This window comes from Eretmochelys imbricata, chromosome 7 (assembly GCF_965152235.1).
Source record: "Eretmochelys imbricata isolate rEreImb1 chromosome 7, rEreImb1.hap1, whole genome shotgun sequence".
NCBI classification, from domain to species: Eukaryota; Metazoa; Chordata; order Testudines; family Cheloniidae; genus Eretmochelys; species Eretmochelys imbricata.
This window is the reverse complement of record NC_135578.1, coordinates 83,227,258-83,250,089: the sequence shown is the minus strand read 5'-3', so window position 1 is coordinate 83,250,089 and position 22,832 is coordinate 83,227,258. Positions and strand designations below refer to the sequence as shown.

Genomic DNA, 22,832 nt, shown 5'->3' with positions numbered 1-22,832 from the left:
TTCCTCCAGCATTGGAACAGATCGCTATTTCTTCAGTTGAGCACCAGATGAAGTAGTTGGCTTGCGTTTAGGGGCCATGTTGTACAAAAAATACGTATCTTTAAACACTAGAATCATATTCAGCGCGGCAAGATGCTCACACTATGAGAGGCACGTGGGAACTGAGACCAACTGAGGAAACAGCAGATTCACGTCTCCCATCTCACGCTCACTCTGGAGCATCCTCTCACTGAGTGGAATGGTGGGTGGAACCGCCTGCACTATTTACAGGTATCTTGTTGTTTTTTTTTTTTTTTTTGTCAAGCACGTGTAGTTGAATTCACGTACGTTAAATGTGCGTATGATGCAACTCGCCTGTATTTGAATATTTTGTGCAGGAACCTGTATTATTTCCCTGGTTGCCTCTGTGTGAGATAGGAGTGTGCACACCGCATGACATGGGCCTGTCATCACCAGAACATCCACTGAGCCTGATTCTCCTCTCATTTACACTGGTGTAAATCAGAAGTAATGCCACTGACGTTACTCTGGAAAACTCGTTTAAGGGAAAAGAGAATTGGGCTCATTGTATCCATTAGAAACAATTACAACTGAAAGTGCCAAGTGTTGTTTACCTCAGCAGCTTGCTGGTATTTTAGCATGGCAATAACATGCTAGCACTGTCCTGGAGTAGCTAGCACATGTAGCATAAGCTGTTTCTGAGCCAGCAGGCTGGGTGCATCAGAGCTACTACCTGGCCTTGCATTTCTGCCACTCAAGTGTGTGGAAAATGCTGGAGAAGGAGAAGGGTTTTTTTCAGAAGGAAGGAAATCAGCCATGAAAATTGCCAACGACTCTTTCTGTGCAATTTGTTAGTAGTTTTGTTTTACATGCTGGGAAATCACAGAATTAAGCTCTGCACAGAGCATGGTTTTGATATCTCTAGGGGCTGCCAAAGTTCACATTCAACATGCCGTGGCCCCGTGGAGCAGCTCTTCTCACCTTGTACTACACTAACCTTCTTTTAACCTTCTTTTTTCCCCTGGTTGGTTTTTTGTCAGCAAAAGAAAATTACACTTCCCCAGCATTGTCCATCACTGAAATAAGCACTTACAAATGCAATTATAAAGGGCCAAATGAGGGAATTAGTTTTGCTGGTAATGCCAGCCCTCAGTAGCATTGTCAAGCCTGTTATAAATCATTACCTCATCACCGGCCAATCCAAGCATTCTGAAAAGCCTTCTTATCTGACTGTTACTGTCCTTTTACGCTGCACTTGGGGTTTAGGAAACAAAGTGATGGTTGGTTAAACACTGGGCTCCGACAGGCAAAAAAAAACCCTCCTCTTTCATTGTTTTTAAGAGTTTATGGAATGTTCCATTTCCTAATTCCTGAGGGGAAGCTCTGGGGAAAAAGAAATGGTCTATACTTTATTTTTTGAAAGATTTTATCATAGCAAGTTGTAAATAAAGAACACCTTGTAAATTAATATCTAAAAGTTCATGCCCCCTCATATCAGACTTCAGTGTCACTTGATTGGCAGGCTGGATGTCGGGGCTGTTCAGCTTGGTTCTGTAATTTTCTCACCTAAACAGCTGCCAAGATGACTCTCACACATCTGATGAGTCCCCCACAAAGCAAGTCATTAACGAATATAATACATCTAAAGATCATGGCAGGATGAGGGGAACACACCAAGCATTGCAACTGGAGAGCAAAAGTATTTGAAAAAGATGGGCACCCACAGTGAATATCCTTTGAAAATCCTTGGCATGGCATACATAGGGAAAATCCTTTTCCTGGATAGGCATGATCAGGGGTGAAAGTAAGTTAGAGGACTTACCGGTACACTGGAGTCCTGAGCAGGGGGCGTGGCCTCAACTGGAAGAGGCGTGGCCTTAACCAGACGAGGCAGGACCTTAAATCCCCGGGCCCCAAGATTTAAAGGGCCTGGGGCTCCAGCTGCGGTAGTGGTGGCTGGGAACCTGGGGCCCTTTAAATCACGCCCAAGCTACCAGCTTGGGGCAATTTAAAGGGCCCAGGGCTCCAGCTGCTGCTACCGCAGCTGGAGCCCCAGGCCATTTAAATCACTGAGGAGCTCTGGGGGCTCCTGGCTGCCACCGCTACCTTGGGGCTCTGGCAGAGTTTTAAAGGGCCTGGGGCTGCCACCGCTACCCCAGGGCTTCAGCAGCAGGGGTCTGGTGGGGATTTAAAGAGCCTGGGCGATAGCAGCAGCTGGAGCTCCTGGGCCCTTTAAATCCCTGCCAGAACCCTGCTGCCATTACCCCAGGTCTTTAAATTGCTGTCTGGGAAAGCCAGTCCCAGTACGGCGCACCGGCTCTTATCAGTACACCGTACCGGGGTGCACCGGCTTACTTTCACCTCTGGGCATGATACTATTGACGTGCACATGGAAAACTAGAGTGGATCAGGTTTTCAGACCCTGTAAGGTCAAAGAGTGTTCAGATCCTAGGCTTTGGTGTAATCTCATGTCTGTTGAAAATGACAAGCAGTACCTATGTGTATATGGTGACTTTTTAATAATAATGGTCTGATCTTTTCACAGTAAAATATAGATGTTGTTATAGCAATGATAATATCTGTCCTATAGATGTCAGAGTGCAAAGATTCAGTTGCATCAAGCTGTTTTATTATTAACAAAAAAATGTTTGATACCAAAATGTTTTTAAGAGTGTGATTTTTCTAAAGCACCTGAAACTAACAGGAACACAGGTCCTATTAGGTGCTTTTGAAAATTCCATCCTTAAAAGCGTTTTGGTACCTAATATAACTGTGTTTAAAAGGACCCTTTTCATTATGCAGCTAAATTAGCGCCCCCCCCCCCCCAATACATACACAAACTGCTGTCTAGGTTGGTTCACCTGACAAGTTGAGTGACAAAATCCCATTCTAATTGTGCTTCACATGTGCAAAGTGTGAGTTGTCACTGTATCCTAATGTGGTGAATTTAAACCCTGTTGTCACAAGAAACACTCCCAAGGCATTCATGCTTAGCACTGACTTTTATTTCCCAAATTTAATCTTTCTACCCCATCATTTCAGCTGTAGAGCTCTTAAAAACAAAACAAAGCAAAAAATTTAACAGCAAGATTTGAATTTGCTGGGGGGCGGGGGCAGAAAAAAAACGAGGAGTCCTTTTGGCACCTTAGAGACTAACAAATTTATTGGGCATAAGCTTTTGTGGGTAGAACCCACTTCATCAGATGTATGAAGTAAAAGATACAGGAGCAGGTATAAATACATGAAAGGTTGTGGGTTGCTTTAGCAAGTGTTAGGTCAGTCTAACAAGACGATTCAATTAACAGCAGGATACCAAGGGAGGAAAAAATCACTTTTGTAGTGGTAATGAGAGTGGCCCATTACAGACAGTTGACAAGAAAGTGTGAGTAACAGTAGGCAGAAATTAGTATTGGGGAAATTAAATTTATGTTTTGTAATGACCCAACCACTCCCAGTCTTTATTCAGCCCTAATCTGATGGTATCTAGTTTGCAAATTAATTCCAGTTCTGCAGCTTCACATTGGAGTCTGTTTTTGAAGTTTTTTTTGTTGAAGAATTGCCACTTTGAGATCTGTTTATTGAGTGACCAGAGAGATTGAAGTGTTCTCCTAGCGGTTTTTGAATGTTATGATTGCTGATGTCAGATTTATGTCCATTTATTTTTTTGCAAAGAGCTGTCCGGTTTGGCTAATGTACATGGCAGAGGGGCACTGCTTACACATGATGGCATATATCACATTGGTCTATGTGCAAGTGAACGAGCCCTGGATGGTGTGGTTGATGTGGTTAGGTCAGTGTATATGTGGAAGTTTGGGAAAGTAATAAGCAAATGGAAGATGGTGCAATTAAAATGGAAAAGAACATGCAACTTAACTGTAGCAGTCTCTACCACTTAAAATGAAGACTTGAACATGCATGGTAAAAATGTATAGATGTGCGCATGCATTATAAAGTGCAGTTTTCCCCAGAAGGGATCTGATTCTGATCTCAGTTTCACCAGTGTAACTCCATTTACTTCAATTAAGTTACTCCTGATTTACATCAGTGTAAGATAAGAACTGCGCCCCATGAATCCACTCTACAAGTGTAGTATGATTGGCGGTCTCTGCTCAGGAGAGGCCTAGGGCGGGACTATTAGAGTGCTAAAGATTGATGTGCACTGGCAGAGCTGTGTGGGAGCCCAGGACTGAAATAATAGGGGGTAATGCATGTCAAAATTGAGGTGTAATATCCGAGCAATGTGTGTGAAGCTTGCACAACATTTGCCTGCTCTGTAAGCTTAGTGCTATTACTTCTTCACGCTCAACAGCAGTAAAAATCCTCCAACCTAACCCCAGAAAGAGAGGAGAAATAATGAAGATTTCTGCTGAACATGTGCAATTTCAGATTTATTCTTTTCCTTTTCTTAACACCAGCAGAGTGATATTTTTCCTGACCCAGGAACTAGAGCTGGTGCCTCAAACTGAATTGCAGTGTTTATCAAAACAGGGAACTGTGTCTGCGATAACGGGGATCTTGAGGGCCTAACATAAAAGATGATCTCTCTCTGAGTCGGATGGCTGCTGTGTGGTTACAGAGTCACCATAACACAGGATGTTTTCAGTAACTGTACAACATGCAGATTTCTGAGGTCTGCATTGAGTCATCCTGAATTCACCATCCGTGGGCCCACAACAAATATGGCTGGATCACCTTCCCATTTAATCCAATTTAGCAAAAATAGATCCACTGAGGCACATGGTATGCTGGTGAAACTCCATTGTTTTCAGTGGCATGAATTGATACCATAGGCATGAATTTAGCTTTTATTTTTAACTTATTTTAAGTTTTGAAAATATTTATTTATTAGACACTTTGTAACAGCAACGACCAAAGTGTGCCTGGCATTTACAAGCTTGGCCTAAATAAACTCTGAAACTGAAAGCAACATAATAATTCATGGAGAATTTCTCGTCCCTGGAGTTACAGAAGCCTGTGTTTTTGGAGCAGAAGGTCCAGGTTCTGTTCATTTCCCATGCCACATTTGTGTAATATAGCTAGCAATCATGGTGGATTTGTTAGAGAGACTGACGGGAGATGAATCTGAACAGAGCAAGAGACAGGAGCAACAAGAACTGAAGAAGGGATCTTTGATTAAAACAGTAATACTAATAGTATATAAAGGGAACCTGGAATGCACAGAATTTGTCACCTTGTGCTATTTCATTTGTGAACAGTCTGCTAAAGTGGGTACTAATGTGCTGTATAAAGGTGTAGCCAAAAATCCATTCCCTCTCAGTGAACAGTTGGGGCTCTGAGAACCATTTGGCTGAAGGGCCATCTGGACACCTGTGGATAGATGTATTGGCCACATTAACTCAGGGCAGCCTGAAAGCTCTCTGTGCAAAGATGAGGTTGGATCAAAAATGAGGAATCTGCTGTTTGTGTGACTGCTCATTAGCCTTCTCCCTAATGGGGTGGAATGCATTTGGTCTAAGACTTTAGGGAACCCTTTCTCAAAGCCAAGTTCTGAGCCAAGAAAAACTGAAGCCTGAGGCTGAAAGACCATGCGGGACGATTACCCCAGCAGGAAATTGCAACCTCTCAGCTTCCAGCTGGCAGAGGAGGATAAACACCTGGAAGGCTTGCTGGGGGGAGCTGAGCTGTCACAAATTGATAGGTATGTGGGTTTCCTACGGGGCAATCCTGGCCAGACCAAACAGCAGTTCTACTGAATGCAGTAACTCCTCACTTAGTCGTCCTGGTTAACATTGTTTAGTTATTAGGTTGCTGATCTCTTAGAGAACATACTCGTGTAAAGTCCCGCAATGTTCTGTTATAAGGTTGTTTGGCTTGCCCTGCTCCGCCCAGCAGGCCCCCAACCCCGCTCCCTGGCTGGAACGCCGGGCGGGCGAAGCGGGGCAAGCTCCCACGCCCCCACCCTGCTACGCCCCTGCCTCAACCAAGTTTCATAATCATCATTGGTGAGTACAGTATTAAATTGTTTGTTTAAAATTATTTAAAATGTATACTGTATATGTATATAATGTCTTTTGTCTGGCAAAAAAAAATTCTTGGAACCTAACCCCCCCACCCCCCGGTTTACATTAATTCTTATGGGGAAATTGGATTCGCTTAACATTGTTTTGCTTAAAGTAGCATTTTTCAGGAACATAACTACGTTAAGTGAGGAGTTACTGTAGAGGGATGGGAGGTTGAATGAAGAAAAGGGAAAGAAGGAACAGGGAGTCAAGCAGTAATTACTTTCGTTTGTCCTCCTTCCTGTCTGACAAAGCTCTGATCCTCTGCATTGAGGGTGCCTCTTTAATGCAGAATGATTAGGGACATGGATGCAGCACTGTGATGTGCTCTTCAAGAAGGGTGCTGTGAATTAGAACAAAACCAGAGACATTTCCTGCAAAGGTTTCCCTTTTGTTCCTTCATACTCCTCCTCTAGGACTTTCATTCATAGGAGGGAAAAATATGTAGGTAGTCTGGTAAGGAACCTCTCCTTGCTTATTGTGGCGGGAGCTGTCCTTGTAAGAGAAATAAATGTTTTGTGTCAGCTACTCCCCACTGTGAGGGGAAGATGAAGTGAGACATGTGCTTGGACTAAGGAAGGGGAGAATGATTGCAACACCGTCCCCTGTTACATTTAGGGGTCTGGTTCCCTTGCCTCAACTAAGTGGAACTTAATGCAACAAAGAACGCACTTCAGAGGCATTTTCCATCACAGCTTCAGTGTAAATGCTACATTCTGCAGCACCAACTGCAAACAAAGCAGCCAGGACCGCACAGTTCCCCAGGACATCCAGTTCCCCATGCAGTATTTGCTGAGTGCAATTGAAAGCTTCCCGCTTCTTTCTAGAGGCAGGCTCTGTGTGTAGTAAGAGGCCTCCTCAGTGATTTCAGCCTGAATTGAGAGAGAGAGAGAGAGAGAGACCCTTTCAGAATCATCAGTCTCCTGGTGGGATTCTCCCTGGCAACTGCGTGGTAATTAAAGGCAGGGGGTGGTTTGCTTAATGAAATTATAATGTACAGAATAAATAAATCAAACATTACAGCATTTAGTAGGCAGAAGGCTGTTCAGCTAAATGTACTAGCAGGTATTAAAGGTGTGCACTGCTGGAGTGTCACTCAACTAGCATTAGGCATTAAGAACTTACTGCCTGAGTTGGGAAGGCATTTGAGAAATATATGATTTCTCTCCAGATAGTTTTCACACTTTCTCCTCCTCTTCCTTCTCTCTCTCTCTGTTCATACCCCTTTCTTCCTCCCCACTCCCATAACTGTTAGGCAAGCTAAGCACCGTTAAAGGGGTTTCCTCCTCTGTGATACTCTTGGACATCTGTTCTATCAAGGGATAATCAAGGTATATAAATCATGAAGGTTGCAGGAGAGGGTTCTATTCCATGCCAGCCCTAAAATACAGCCCTTTGATGGCATTATGAAATGAAATGTGTTTCTGCCCCTGCCTTTCCCTGTTCCACTGGAACCAAAGAAACCCAGACAAGGGCTCAATTTAGAAAAGACATTAAAAAAAAAGATAGTTTGGGATTTTTATTCCACTTTTCTCATTTTAAAATAAAATTTTCTGGTCCTTTTCCTTTGCTGCCATTCATACATATTTTATATATTCATTAGAGAAAAGACTTTAAAACATCCACAAATCTTGCCTTGCTCACCCAGAGTGACACTTTGAGTTTTACACATTTTGCTGGGAAGGTTGTTATTATTTTGCCATGGTCAGCCTGCAAAACCTGTCACAGCTCCAAACGATTTACATGGATGGGCTGCTGATGGTGAAAGGCCTCAGATTCTGCTAGGAGCTAAAAGTACAGTAACAGCGGCTCAGCCCCTCTTTCCCCCTTGTGTCCTAACCAAACTGCTTCTTACATAAAGAAAATTTACCTTTCTAAACAAAGAGGCATTTGCAACATTGCATAATTTTCCTTTCAGAACACTGTGTGGCTCTAAAAGAGGTTGTGTTCATGTGTGTCTCTCATACAGCCAGTATCCCTCTCTCTCAAGGAATGAGTCAGAATTCCAGGATAATTAAAAACTATGTTTTTTGGGTAGTTGGTGCATGCACTTCACAGTGACAATTTACATTTTGTCCCCATATATCTTCTTATGTATTTATGAGCTACCATATGCATGAGCATGATTGCAGTGCAGATCCCTCTGGGGGCACTCGGCACATCAGTGGAAAAGGGGAGACTTTGGAATAAGGGCAACAGGGCATATCCCTCCTCTTACTAAAAGTACTTTGGGATCTTTAATATCCAGGGTGAGGGTTTTTTATTGTTAAGGTTTCACTTGACGGGCCCCACACACAAAGAATTGCATGTCACTCATGTTAGCTACCTTGGAAGGGGAAAGAGCTGAGTTGACCCTACTATGATTCGAATCTTTTGTTGTAACGAGATTGAGTTTTCCAACCTGACCTATAGACCATGAAGCTGTCCCTTTCAGAGTCTGCATTTTATTGTTATGGTGAAATATTGACAGTGAATGGTGTCTACTGTTGTTTGGATAATTCAGGAACATAAGAGTGCAGAAAAAGTGATCATGGGGGTATTGAAGTAGGACAGTTTTTGCAAAGGTTTTCTTATTACGTGTCTGTTGCTACTACAAAAAGAGAACCTTAAGTATCCAGTTAGGATTCTATCTGTGCACCTTTGATACTTACTTGGCTCCCATTATCATGGTATCTCAGTGCTTTTGATGTATTTATCCTCACAACACTCCAGTGAGGTAGGTGAGTGCTAATAGTGTCTTTTCAGAGAAGGGGAACTGAGGCAGTGAGAGACTAAGTGGTTTGCCCAACATCTCATGGTTCCTTGCTCTGCCACAGAATTCCTGCGTGTAGAATGTCCAGAGTCCCAGGCCCTAACCATTGGAGCCATCCTTTTTTTCCAGGAAAATACTTTTCAGAATTGGGTTCTTACTTATCTGAGAACTGGTACTTTGGATCCTCTAATTTAAAAAAACCAACACCATGAAAACTGTCGGCTGGGGTGAGTATCTAGCATTGACCACTGGTGACTTGTCAAGAACTTTAAGGGAGAAAATTGACTGTCTAATCCTCCTCAGTCATGGAGAGAGAGATTGGTTGTTAAGGGAGTGTGGAGGGTAAGCATGGAAGTTACAACTATGGGAGCTTTCTCTGGCCTCCAGCAGGAATCAGAAGAGCGCCTGAGTGGGAAAGCAGGATATGATTTCATATTTCAGATGAATGAATAGGTTTTGTTTCTTTCCTTCATACTGCAGCATGTTCTACTAGATATTTGTATTGAATGATAAACCGCAGTGACTCCACTTGCTATCAAGGAAAAATAAAACAATGTGACAATGGACTAGTCCCAAAAGCCATTGAGTGCCAGATCTGTTGTGAAGATCCAGGATGAGTGAAAACCAGTTTTCATGTGTTTGACCTATCTCCCAGGTCACATTTGAACAGGGAATAGAAAATGTAAATGAGATTACACAAAATGATGCGATCTGCTGTGGAACATGCCTGTTGGTATTTTCCCTCTACTTTTGTCCTTATAAGGCCACGTAAAGTGAGTTGGCATAAAAATCAAAGCTTTAAATTGTTCCCTTCTCTGGCTTGCCTAGAGTATCTGTATTTTGGACTGTAAGAGCTTTGGGGCAGGATCTGGCTCCATGTCTGTGTTTTGTAAGGCCCCAAGTACATTGTCAACGCTGAGTAAATAGTAAAAATGTGCCTCACTCTCAGTTTCAGTACTTCTGCATCTTCACATAATTGAGACTGGCATCAATGGGTGTTGCCATTGAACATGAGAAATGAGAACAGTAAATGGCCCAATCTATGGGAATGCCCTTTTACCTACTTTTAATTGAGGATTGCTTGACCCCAGTTACATGGACTATGACTCCCCTCTGTAAACGCCACACTTTTATGTCTTATTTCCTTTCCTTGGCAAATCAGACCTTGCAATTTTCTCTGGAATCATCACCCACCCCCACCGCATGTTAGTGTAACTGCCTTTCATTATTGTGTGGATTTTTGTAATGCTTTCTTTCTGCAGGATTTTATCATGGACCATTCAAGCAGCTTGTCTTTCATAATTATTGTATTAATGTTCTTTTCAATTTTCTGTGTCTTTTATTATGCCCCATTGTTCTCAGGTATATTTTTGTGAGTACTGTTTACTCTGCCAGCTGCTCTTGGTATGTAAGTTAGAGTATATGAAAAGTTTCCTACTGCTAAAGTTTTGTGGAAGTGGTGTAAAGAGGATTTGATGGAATGTTGTTGTCTAGGGCAGACTATGAATCAGGGACATGCACAGAATACGTTTCAGGAAAGCAAAAACATCTGAGTCCCAGATTTATCAGATGAAAAATGTCAGCTAACAAAACCTGCACTGGTGTTAGCCTATTAATTCACTGGTAAGGAGAAGGGGCAGAAAGCAGCACTGGATTTGTATACTCACTTTGAATGGATTTTGGGTGCAGCTCATGCTGTACGTAGTCATGGCAGGTTGGAGGATCAGAAAAACAGAGTTAAATAGTTATCCCCTCAGAGGAAGTCCTGAGGGAAGTGTAACAACCCTGTACCCCCACCCTTTCTGCAAGAAATCCTAGACAACAGGGAGCACATAGGTAACCTAGAAGGATGTCAAAGGAACCATCTGACCAATGCAGCAGCCATAGGAAGGAGAGGTTGAATTAAGATTCCTATAGATTTTTTTAATGTTTTCCTAATCAAGAATTTACTTTTTAAGTTGAAATTCTCATAAACATCTTTCTTATTAATATTCCCTTTGTACTTAAACTTTTTTAGGCAACTGACAATGATGTGGGCACTTATGGGAAAGTCAGCTATTTTTTCAGTGATGATCCTGACAGGTAAGTGTGACAAACCTTCTCAGATAGTTTCATTTCCTTAAAATCCCCTTTCAGTCTTGCCATGAATTTACAAAATTGGAATGTTGGTAACTTTAATCTGTGAAGTCTCTCTTGAGAGAAAGGCTACCATAAACTGTCTCAGGGAGGGCAAATTGACCCTAATAGAAGGCCGAGTCCAGTTTTTACATGGCTTGTTTTCTATTTAAATTTCTTGTGTGATTTGGGTGCTCATAAATTGAGGGACAGACTGGGCTGGATCATACCAGAAGGCTGAATCCTACTCCTATTGAGCTGAATAGCAAAACTTCCATTGACTTCAATGGGATCAGCCCTATACTAAGTGCAGATACTGTTCAAGCCACGCCCAGCCATCTCTGCCAGTTCATAACAGTCCAGATCTGTATCTGGTTTTGGTGTCCATACTTGGAAAAAGGATAGTGAAAAATTGGAGAGGGTTCAGAAAAAAACTACAAGAATGGTTTCAGGTTTGGCAGGCACAGCTTAAGGTGAGAGATTTACAGAACTCAATCTACTTAATTTATCAAAGGGAAGACTCAAGCAGTCTATAAGTACCTGCACAGAGAGAAATTTTCTGATACTAGACTGAGCTTTAATATATCAGAGAAAGGTGTAATATCATCTATGGCTTGACATATTCAAACTGGAAATAAAGTGCAAATTTTAACAGTGAGGATAGTTAACTTTTGGAACAGTTTACCAAGGGATATGCGGGATCGTCCCATCACTTGGAGTCTTTAAATCTGGGTTGGGTGTTTTTTAAAAGGTAGGCTCTTGTTCAGCCACAAGTTATTGGGTTCAGTACAGGAATTACTAGATGAAGGTTTTTATGGCTTGCTAAAGCAACAGGACTTAAACCTGTGCTTAAACAGAAACATGCTTAATTGCTTTGCTTAATCAGGACCTAGCTGCACAAATATGTAACTTGAGGCCAATACCTACACTTCTATGATAGTATTAGAGCTACACATGGACTCGCTTCTGCTGTGGGTGAGTGACCAGGAGTCCTTTGCTACAATGGAAGGAATAGGGTATTGACAATAAGGCTTAAAAGGGGCAAAATTTATCCTGGGTGTGATTCCATTGACTTAAATGGGAGCTGCAGCTGCTCAGCCCCTTTGAAAATCAGGTTGTTTATTTAAGTGTTTAAATGTGGATTTGGGTGGCTAGAAAATTTTGGGTGGCTAGAAATTAGAAAATATTGGGTGGCTAGAAAATTAGAAAATTTTGTCTTTGACCTCTTCGTGCCTCAGTTTCTTCAGGAGTTTGGCTTTAACTTTCCTGGTGCCTCATTTGCTCTGTCTTTAAAATGGGGTAAATAACACCTACCACCCAGAGGTTGAGGGTGCATCAGTGTCTGAAAAGTACAATGAGATCCTCAGTTGGAAGAGGCTATAGAACTGTGAAATGTTACAGTCAGGAGGAACCTATGAGATGATTCACACAGCATCAAACCTTTTCCAGTTTCCCTCTATGCCTCTTTCTTATGGTGTTGTTTCAGGCTGCTGTTTCCTGTCTGGCTGAAATGAGGGTTTGACTTGGTAACTCCTCTGCTCCCCTCTTTTTTTGCTCTGCAGGTTCTCCCTGGATAAAGACACAGGCATGATCACGCTGATCGCCCGGTTAGACTTTGAAACGATGCAGCGCTACACGCTGACTGTGATTGCCAGGGACGGGGGTGGGGAAGAGACTACAGGGCGAGTGAGGATTAACGTTCTGGATGTCAACGATAATGTCCCCACCTTCCAGAAAGAATCCTATTTGGGGGCTCTCCGGGAAAATGAGCCTTCAGTCACTCAAGTGGTCCGTCTCAGGGTAAGAAATGGGAGCCCCAATTCACTTTCTACTATACTTCCCTTTCTCCGGATCCACAATGGTCAGTGTTATTAGGGGGACCCGTGATGCAGGATTTCTCCAGCTAGGGTTAGTCTCAGATGGGCTGGGAAGAGGAGAGAACCAGCATAAAGTGCATTTTAAGTCTTTTTTTTTTTTCCTCTTCACTCTTTTAATTTCTCTTTTACTTGTCACTGCTCTGTCATCCCCTCCTGTTTGAAAGCAGTCTGAAGCCAGGGTGATGCTACTGTACCTCAGTGAAGCCCCATGGAGAGAGCTAGCCACTGTAATTAAACCCTTTATGGATGCAATTAAACAGGAGTATTACTGGTCAGGAATATGGGTGGGGGGAAGAAGGAGAAGGAATTGCAGACCATCTGCTCCTTTGAATGCTTTAATTACTGCTTATTGTGAAATGCAACTGACTCTGCTTCTCTAGCTGCCTAGACTTTCACCATGTCCCTTTCCTCCCCTCCCCCCCCCCCCAGCTTCCTTGGATGTGTTCAGGATTTACTGTATCAGACTTTATTACACTGAGTGATTGGGACTTCCCTGAAGGCGCTCTGGATTTTGTGACAGGATTGGAAAGATGCTAATGAATTCAGCTAAGTAAAGTGAAGAAAGTGTGTGAGGTTGGGAGAGATGAATTTCCATTATGAGTGTCTGTATAATCATTGCTCAGGAGTTCCTGTGAAATGCAGGGCTATAGAAGGACAAGAATGTACTGTTAAAGGGAAATATAGAATTACTGAAGGCAGTGGAATTTCCATTTTGATAGGTTTGAAATTCGAGACAAGCTTATTCAATTTCAAAATTCATCATTGGCATGACAAGCTGTACACAGGTGGACAAGCTCCACCACTGTAGACAAGCCATGCTTAGCAAAGAGGAGGAGAGTCACAAGAATTTCCCATCCCAGCTGTATCATTGCCAGAGCTACCTCTGGAGTGTACCATACCCACTAGCAAAGCTTTCTCCAGAATGCAAACTCATCTTCATTATCATCAGATCCCTTCCTGATGAAATCAGTGTTTACCTGTGGGAGTTGAGCAGTTTGTTGCTGATCAAATTGTAAGCTTTTTCTGTTTGAAAAAAGAGATGATGGAACCCACTTGTCTCCTTGAGCATGACAATAATAAACTAGGCCTTTTGCAGTTTTCTTCAAGCTGGTATCTGTCTTCAGTAAACTCAGGCTGTGTAAGTACTGTAAGAGAAATGTGGTCATCTCTTAGATATTTTAGATCTAAGTTTCTATTCTTTATAGGTGTGAGGGACTGGAGAGCAGGCGTTTAAGACACAGTGACTCTTCTCTCTGAGGTGGGATGTGAAGAGAGATGATGATTCCAAAACCCTGTCAGCTATTGCTGCTCACCAATTCACAGAGTAAGGTGGTGTCTATCATTAGTGAATATTTCTGTCTTGCCCTCACAAACTCTGGCAAGCAATCCAGAAGGAAGGAAAACACCATATCCAAGGCACACATAAGTAAGAGGAGGAAAAGATATTTGGCATAAGCATGAGGATGAAAGGGTAGTCCAGAAGAAACCAGCAAGTGGAAATCAAGCCTTTCTGTTCCTTACAATGTAAGGGATCCTCTGATGCAGTATATAAACTCCTCCCTAGCATGGAAGGGGTTAAGAAGCTGCTTTGGGCTGGAGGGGCCCTGTCTTGCCACACTTGCAAATCATGCCAGGACTGAAGGAAGAGTTAAAAAGAGGGAACTCCACTTAGACTGGGCAGGCCTGGAGAGAGCACTGACAGCTGCGGAGCCCTGCCCTTGCAGAAGGAGGGTGCAGAACCCCTGAGCTGAAGGGGAAAAGAACTGAGGCTTGTACGCCCAGAGAACTCTGAAGTGGACATTGATATTCCCAGGCCCCTCTGACGTAAGAGAGGTCCCACTCCTGGAGGGAGCTGCCTGCAGGTTTTTCTTTGCCTTTCTTTTGTTTAACCCCATTTGCTGACTAGGGGCTGTTTGATGGCATCACTGCAGACACAGAGAAGGAATGAGAGACCCCAGCCTGAAGGTGAGCACCAGCCTGCTGAAAGACATCCTGCAGCACCCGCTGGAGTGAAGATGGAATAATTGGACACGTGCATGCACTTTCCACGTAGCCTAAAGGGGGTACCCTGCCACAGACCACCACACTCACCACTTAGAGCAGAGATCGGCAATGTTTGGCACGCTGCCCGCCAGGGTAAGCCCTCCGGCAGACCGGGCCGGTTTGTTTACCTGCTGCGTCCGCAGGTTCGGCCGATCGCGGCTCCCATTGGCCGCGGTTCGCCAATGCAGGCCAATGGGGGCTGCGGGAAGCGGCGTGGGCTGAGGGATGTGCTGTCTGCTGCTTCCTGCAGCCCCCATTGGCCTGCATCGGCGAACTGCAGCCAGTGGAAGCCGCGATTGGCGGAACCTGTGAACACGGCAGGTAAACAAACAGGCCTGGCCCGCTAGGGGGCTTACCCTGGCGCGCCGCAGGCCAAACGTTGCCGATCCCTGTCGATAGTTAGTTATGACCATATTTAGGCTAGGGCAAAGGCTGGTATAAACTGTAGGAACGTCCATTTACAGATATCCATTCCCTTACCACTACTGCCTCCCCCCATCCCGCGACTGTTCATTTTCCCCCTAGCCTCTTTCCCTCCCATCTTTTCCCCAAAATTGTTTGCCTTCTTTTCTCTGCTTATTAGGCTGCAGCATTTCTCAGAGATGGCGTCTGTGTTTATATGGTAACACTGGGGCTTTTTTCCGCTTCAACCTAGGCAGCTGATGAAGATTCCTCTCCAAATAACCAGATCACTTACAGCATCGTGCAAGCGTCAGCCTTCCGCCGTTCGTTTGACATTAGTGTCTCTGAAGGGTATGGAGGTAAGCGCTGTTGGGGCACTGGTAGGGTGCTCCGTGAGTGGAGGGGCAAGGGGCCGAGTGGCACTCATGGGGGAGTGGTGGCTTGGTTATCCACATTACACTTCTGCTTGGGCGTGGGCTAAAGCCTGCAGCAGTGGCTGCATTCGGAAGATGGTGTGTGGAAATGCCATTCGGCGCTGGTCTCCTGACTCCTGGGATCAGGAGAAGAATCAACCAACATTTTCAAAAGTGACTAGTGATTTTGAGTGCTTCAGGTGTTGGGTTCCCAACTCGGGCCACTTTACTGGGAGCTGATTTTCCGAAAAGTTTGGGTCCCTGCCTCCCCCAAAAGGTGCAAATCAGGACCCTTTAAGGTGTCTGAGTTTGGGTGTTCAAAATTGAGACCTCCCCCCAACGTTTGTTACTTTTGAAAATCTTGGCCTTAATCAAGGCAATTCTGCTAAGAAATGCAATTGCTTTACTGGGAGGGGTGGGAACTGGTGCTCGCTCTGAAGAGTGGCTGGCTATAACTCCATTGAGTGACTGAGGCTGACTCAGAGTAAATGCTTCTGTGGATTACTAAGGGTGCATCGACCATGGCAACGTTTGTGGTTATCTGCACTGGAGCAACTGCCCCAGCGCTAGCCATGGTGGGTTCTCTCATTGTAAGCACTGTGACCCCCTGCTGCCAGTGGTAGCACAAGTGGAGTTATATCCGTGAGGAATGAAAACTCACAGATTTTCCTAGTCTAGATAAGATCTCAATGGGTTGTTCCAGGCGTGTACCAGACAGATTTGTTCTGCTGCTGTTCAGTGCGTGCATGCGTATGTGTGCGTTCGGGTACGTGTGTTAGCTGTTAAGCGGGCTTGTGCCAGCTGCATTTGCTCCAATGCTTTATGCCATTTCAGTGATAAGTGTGACTCGTCCTCTGGATTATGAGCAAGTCTCCAATGGAGTTATTTATCTGACTGTGATGGCCAAGGATGCCGGTGTCCCATCACTTAACAGCACTGTTCCCATCACCATCGAGGTGTTTGTAAGTACCAGCCGTGCCTGCCATTGCACTCTTCCCCTCCCCACAAAGTCCTACCCCAAGCAGGAAGTTCTCATCATGGCGTACTAATGGCTAGTAGCACAGGCACTGCCAGATGAGTATGTCCGCATGCTTGATGTCAGTGCCCCAGCCGGTTTTCTACTTTAGTAAAAAATATGTACTCCTGAGGGCATTCTGCACCAAAAAAATAAAAATTCTGTACACAATATTTTAAAATTCTGAAAAAATTCTTCAAATTTTATTTGTCGAATAAATGTGGAGGCTCCAGCATGGCATTGGGGAGCACAGGCCACTGGCTGCACGGAGGTGGGAGATCACTGTGCAGCTTCCCCCTGCGACACAGACTCAGCGATGAGGCTGCATCCAACCCTGTCACAGAGCAAGGACATGACCTGCCCCAGAAACACCCCAGGGCCCTGCCCTCCATGCCAGGTGCATCAGGTGTGGGCAGGCAGGCTTAGCAAGGCAGGATCCAAGTGTGGAAGGGCTTAATGTGGGGAGATCCAAGTGTGGTTGAGAGGGTTCTGTGTGGGGCAATCTGAGTGCAGGTGGCTCAGAGGGGGATCTGGATGCAGGGTGGATCTGGATGCACAGGGCCTTGTTGGGAGGTTCTGGGTGCAACAGTAATGGGACTCTGCAGGGGGGGGTCCAGGTGAAGGTGGTGGGGCTCAGCGGGGGTGGGGGGATAGAGTTTGGCAGGGAGGTCTTGGTGTGAGGGACTCAGTGTGGGGTCCAGATGCTGGGGGAGTGGGAATCAGGTGTAGCTGCTTGGAGCTCAGTAGGATGGGGATCCAGGTGCAGCTGGCTCATTGGGGTGGTCCAGGTGCAGGGTGAGTGGGGCTTGTCGGGCGGGTTCTGGATGCAAGGGAGGTGAGGCTCGGCAGGAATGTCTGAGCATGAGGGTGTCTGGATGCATGGGGGTTGGGCAGATAGGGGAGCAGCTCCCTGTACAGTGATCCCTCCCCTTGCAGCTGAGGAGCGATGGGTGCAGGAAGCGTGAGGGGTGGGAGAGTTTGCAGAGCTTCTTACATCTGGGGGAGAAATCTGGGGGTGGGTCTGAAATGGCCCCGGATGCCGTGCAGGGGAAGAGGAAGTCCTGTCCTCCCCAGGCCAGCTGGGACTAGCAGCTGAGCCTGGCGCAGAGTAGGAGCTACCAGCTGGGTCTTCCCCAGTCCCATCCCCTGCCCCAAAGTGATTTACCTCTGCCGGCTGCCCTGGGCACACAAAAAATACTGCTGGAAGGGTCACATGTGGCTTCCCTTTGCTTCCCCATCAGAAAGTCATTTTTCTGTGGGGAAGCAAAGAAATCTGCAGGGGACATATATTCTGCACGTGTGCAGTGGCACAGAATTCCTCCAGGAGTAAATACTGCTTTGCATTTACATAGCACCTTTCATCCAAGGATCTTAAAGGGCTTTACAAGCCCTGTGAGGTAGAGAGGGACCATTCTGCTCATGCTTTAGATATGTGAAATAATACACAGAGAAGTTAAGTGACCTGCCAAAGCCAATGGACTATATAAGTGGCAGAACCAGAGTAACGCTCAGGAGTCCTGTTTTGCAGTTTCCGGTTGTAAACATCAGATGTTGCCTTTGCATCATAGAGGGAGATCACCCAGCACCTGTGGGTATATACGTAATATATCGTGTGCAACGATATGGTACATGTGTTGTATTTATATGTACAAACGTAAATATATATGCACGCACAAACACTCTTCTCTCCATTATTTTGAAATTCCCTCTTAATAGCAACCTAAAGAAATAGCATTCCTTTCCCTCTCAAATGAGGGGTGTTTTTAAAATAAAACCCACCTTACCCCACTCTGTGTGTTTCTAATTGAGAATTAGCTTTGTATGAGTACGGGCATCATCGGTGATGTTAACATGTACATGCACATCTCAGGAATAATTTTTGTTCATAATCTTCTCTGCAGAGCTAGCTGAAGCAGCTCATAAACTGATTTTGGTGTGAGCCGCAAGCAGAGTGAAAAAAATTCTTGCAGAGAGTTCCTTTACAAAAATAAAATTAGTAATTTAGGGCTGGATTTACAAATGGTCTAAAGGAGTTAGGAATCCTGTTCATTGAAAGGTAGAGCACCTAACTCCCTTAGATGCTTTGCAAACCCAAGCCTTAGGGGCCTACAAGGTACGGTCCAATACATTGTAGTAGTTTTGAGGAGAGAGTTGAAATCTGGTGGCTAGATAAACTCAGGCTGTCTCTAACATTTTTTATGTCTGAGCGACAGAGGGTGATTCAGTCGAGAGACATAGCTGCTCTCTGAGGTCTCATGGAAACAGTCAAACAGAAGTCAATCATCAGGACCCCATTCCCCTGTTCTCCTCTCCTTTCACTGTATGAAAGCCATTGGAAACTAGGCATGCAAATCTAATTGTAAAGGGCTTGAGCTTATAGCAGGGTGAGGAGCACAATAGGCGGGGGTAGTTAGGGGTGTAAGGATAATACTTAGCAGTTATAAAGTGCTTTCTGTCTTCAAATAGCTGAACAATAAGAATTACTATGTATATTTTACAAAAAGAGAAACTAAACATTTACGTAAACTAGCCCAAGTCTACAGAAAGAGTCTGTGATCACTCAGGGTTAGACCATAGTTCCTGCTCGGAGTCTGTTCTCCGCCCACTAGATTCCTGGCATAGTCTCTATAGGTCATGTGTATTCAGAACCTGATAACGATTGCTTTGGGAATCTGACTTTTCTTCATGGAAACTGCTAGGTCTCCCCAAGGTGTTATCAGCTCATCATCCTGGATCTTACTGTAACTCTCTTAACTCATGCTGTGGGCACTTGGTGTTACACAGGAACAGAAGATGTAAGTTCAGCAGAGTGTAGTATAGATGGATTCACCTGATATGGAATTGATATTGGTAATACCCCAGGAGCTGACTGGTAAGAGTGATGTCATCCTTTTCTCCTTCTTATGCCAAGTAACCTGACAGGAAGCCTTGGGAGATTCCTCCACTGAGTTGCTTGCAAAGCAGTGGAACACGGGGATCAGAATGAGGTGAAGAGAGCAGATGCCTGACAGGAGAATGACTTCATTCATTTCCATCTTTGCAAAGTTCAAGAGGATTAATAGAGGCTCTTTTCCTTTTTCTTCCCCCCATTTTCCTCATTTTTAAAGAGCTAAAGGTTCCTGAAACCAAACAGCACAGAGTCTGACATGAATATCAAATGCACATTAGCACTTCCAGTGTCTGAAATTATCAGTCACTGAATCAGTCACAGTCAGTTGTTTATTTTTTCAAATGCTAGCTGTCCTGGCTGGATAAGGTTTGGGTTGCTGCATTGTACCAGATGCTTTCCTTTGCCTTCTGCACCCTGATACAGGTGTTCTTATCAGAGATGGTATGTGTGTGCTGATGGGGAAATTAGCTTATAAATGTTGCTTCGCAGGATTGGATCAGATTGTCCATTTGCAACATATTGTGATTTGACAAAGGCTCAAGGAAGGTATCAGCAATGGAGTCTGTTTACTTGATAACCCTTCAGTCTTATGATCTGATCTGATCTTGCTTGTAAGTGGCATCAGTGCACGGACCAGAAGATGGAAGAACTCATTGCTATAAGAATTGAGTGATTTCTTCTTCCCTCTTCCCCCTCCCCCCATCTCTTTTTATAATATTATGGGGGGAATAAGAGGGAGAAATAAGGGAATTTAGTAGTGGCTGAACATTTCCTCCCCTGGCTGTTCTATGGACAGTGTAATCACATCTGTCTAAAGACCACACTTGAAAAGGTCATCTCCTTCTGGCTGATTTTGTACATTGGTGATTTTTAAGTAGCTGTCATTTTCTCCACTTGCAACCAAAGGGATTTTCTCTCAACTGAAAAAAAGAAAAAAAAAGAAAAAAAAAAAGATGATGATGATGAAGTGGCTCACAATGGCACTTAAAGCTAAAAAAGACAGAACAAGAGAGTGACTGAGAGTGTGGAGGGAGGTGATTTTTTTTCATCCTTTGCTTGTTGGTTTTTAATAAAGAAGTCAAACTCGCTTTGTAGATTTCCCATTAGGGGACAATAAGCTTTTGTAGAGGGAGCCGCTGAATTAGAACTAATAGCAAGTATGATGCCAGGATCCCAGGAAATATCACCACTAATAAGTTTCTGCCTAGCTTTCCGTCACTGACATTCTAGACGCTATTTTGCGCAGTGAGCCAGTAACTGTAACTATATAGAAGTATATAATAAAAGAGGTGCTGGTGATTGACAAAGTCTCCCCTTAAGAGAGGATACTAGCACTGGCTGTTTGCTTTGAAACAAACAGTTTGCTTTAGAGCCTTTGGCGAGGGAGGTGGAGTGGTGGGGAAACACTTTAAATCAGTTTCTCTGAAGCCAATGAGTCAAATATAATGAGCCTGGGAGCAGGGTTGGTGGTGGGCAGAAAGTGAGGCTCTTACTCCTCCGTTTGGGTGAATCAGTTCTCTTGAAGGAGCTTAGGTGTTGCCATACTGCTCAAACCAGTGGCTATCTAGGCCAGTATCCTGTCTCCAACAGTGGCCAGCACTAGACGATTTGGGGAAAAGTGAAAAAAAACCTAGTAGTGAAAAATGACAGAATAAGTTTTCCCAGAATTGGTGGGAATTCATTCCATAATCTCTCATTTATTCACTTGTTTTCACCATCCTCAGACATCCTCCCGCCACCTCACAATATGCAAGTTTGTTCCTGAGTTCCCATAATTAAACACTAAATACAACACTAATAAGTTTGATACGGTTTCCCAATAGCCATGCCCTCCAAGAATGAGAGTATAGATCAGAGATACAAAGTGGAGGGGATTTCCACATTTAGGTTCATACACTGTGTGGAGGATAATGTGCAAAACTGAGCATCACAGAAGTGATGCAAAGGCTGATTAAAGATCACCTGTTGCCAGCAAAGCAGAGCATGGCAATTTAATTAGAGTGTGATGAGCATCACTGGCATGTGAAATGGCCTCAAATATCAAGTTCAATGGCAAAAGCATCAGTCAAGGCTACAGGGCTATCAGAGGCCTCTGGAAGCTCATCCTTGACATAGGGACTCAAGCAAATGGGGTATTTTATTTTCTGGCAGTTTCCATCTTTAACTCCTTTCTGTTGTTGGGTTTGGTCAGTTTAACATTATTTGAATGGCATTTAAAACACCTTTAAGCTGATCCTTCCATTTTTAGGAATATTTTAAACCAAGTGTTAATTTAGTTCACCAGGACAGCAGTAGTCTCTGTCTCCCAGCAGAGACAAGCTTAAAAGGACACCATCAACAAGAAAATCATATTTTTTGTATCTACTAGTAGAGATAGGCTCGCTTAACATTATCATAGGTGAACATGGTGGTGGCAATCGTCTGTCTTGAAAGACTATGGTGTAAGCGCAAAAGCTGTTCACTTACTGTATGTCATGCTGCAGCATCACAAGTGGCTAAAAGGTCCAGTTCTCATGTGACAGTCCTTGCCACTAGTAGTGTAGGCATATGGTGCAGGGTCAGGGATGAAACTAGTGTACTATTAGCACTTGGGGCCTGCTGTTCTTCCCTCTTCTCTCTCTCTGCTTTTCTTTCTCTCAGCCACCTCTCTTCAGCCTCTTTTGGAGGGCTGCACTGCACCAGGGAGTCAATGTAGCCTGTTACTAGTTGCTTCTTCCCAGCTTGTGGTGTTGATGTTGACAGTTTTCAAGTCCCTTTTGCAAACATCCTTGAACCTGAACCAAGGTCGTACCGGTGGCCATGGAGCATCTGCAGGTTCTCTGTACAGAAGATCCTTCATACATCTGATGCAGATGACTGAGCCAATGGAGACATCTGTGTTTGAGCATAGATTAAATTGGACAATTTTGCTTTCTCAAATGCTTCAGTGTCGGGAACTCTGGTTTCCCACTTGAAGTTTAGAGTACAACAAAAACAGCAGGTGTTGAAGGTGTTTAGCCTTCCATCATGCCTGCTGTACGGGGTCCAGATCTTGCCACCATATAGCAACATGCTGAAAACATACATCTGGTAGCCCAGTATCTTGGTGTTCAGTGTTAGTTTCCTGTTATTCCACACATTCTTGGCCAGTTGGCCAAATGCAGTAGCTGCTTTTCAGATGTGAGAATCAGTTGAAGAAAGTGAGCAAAAAACCTGTTTTTTTGAGTTTATTTATTAGGTATATTTGCTAGCACTTTGTGTGAAGTAAGCTTCACTGCTTCTCCTGCAGAGTCAGCTAGTTGGGTTCTCTCTTGCTTAATGCCCCC

General features: G+C 44.2%; 1 protein-coding gene across 1 annotated transcript in view; it reads left to right on the top strand.

The window, feature by feature from the left end:
- The window catches only part of CDH23 (cadherin related 23), a 498,190-nt gene that overhangs the window by 299,955 nt on the left and 175,403 nt on the right, over window positions 1-22,832 (top strand). The window contains exons 14-17 of the mRNA XM_077821918.1: window positions 10,790-10,854; window positions 12,450-12,687; window positions 15,463-15,568; window positions 16,457-16,584. Coding sequence (XP_077678044.1) covers window positions 10,790-10,854; window positions 12,450-12,687; window positions 15,463-15,568; window positions 16,457-16,584 — 537 coding nt within the window. The remainder of the gene's footprint in view (window positions 1-10,789; window positions 10,855-12,449; window positions 12,688-15,462; window positions 15,569-16,456; window positions 16,585-22,832) is intronic.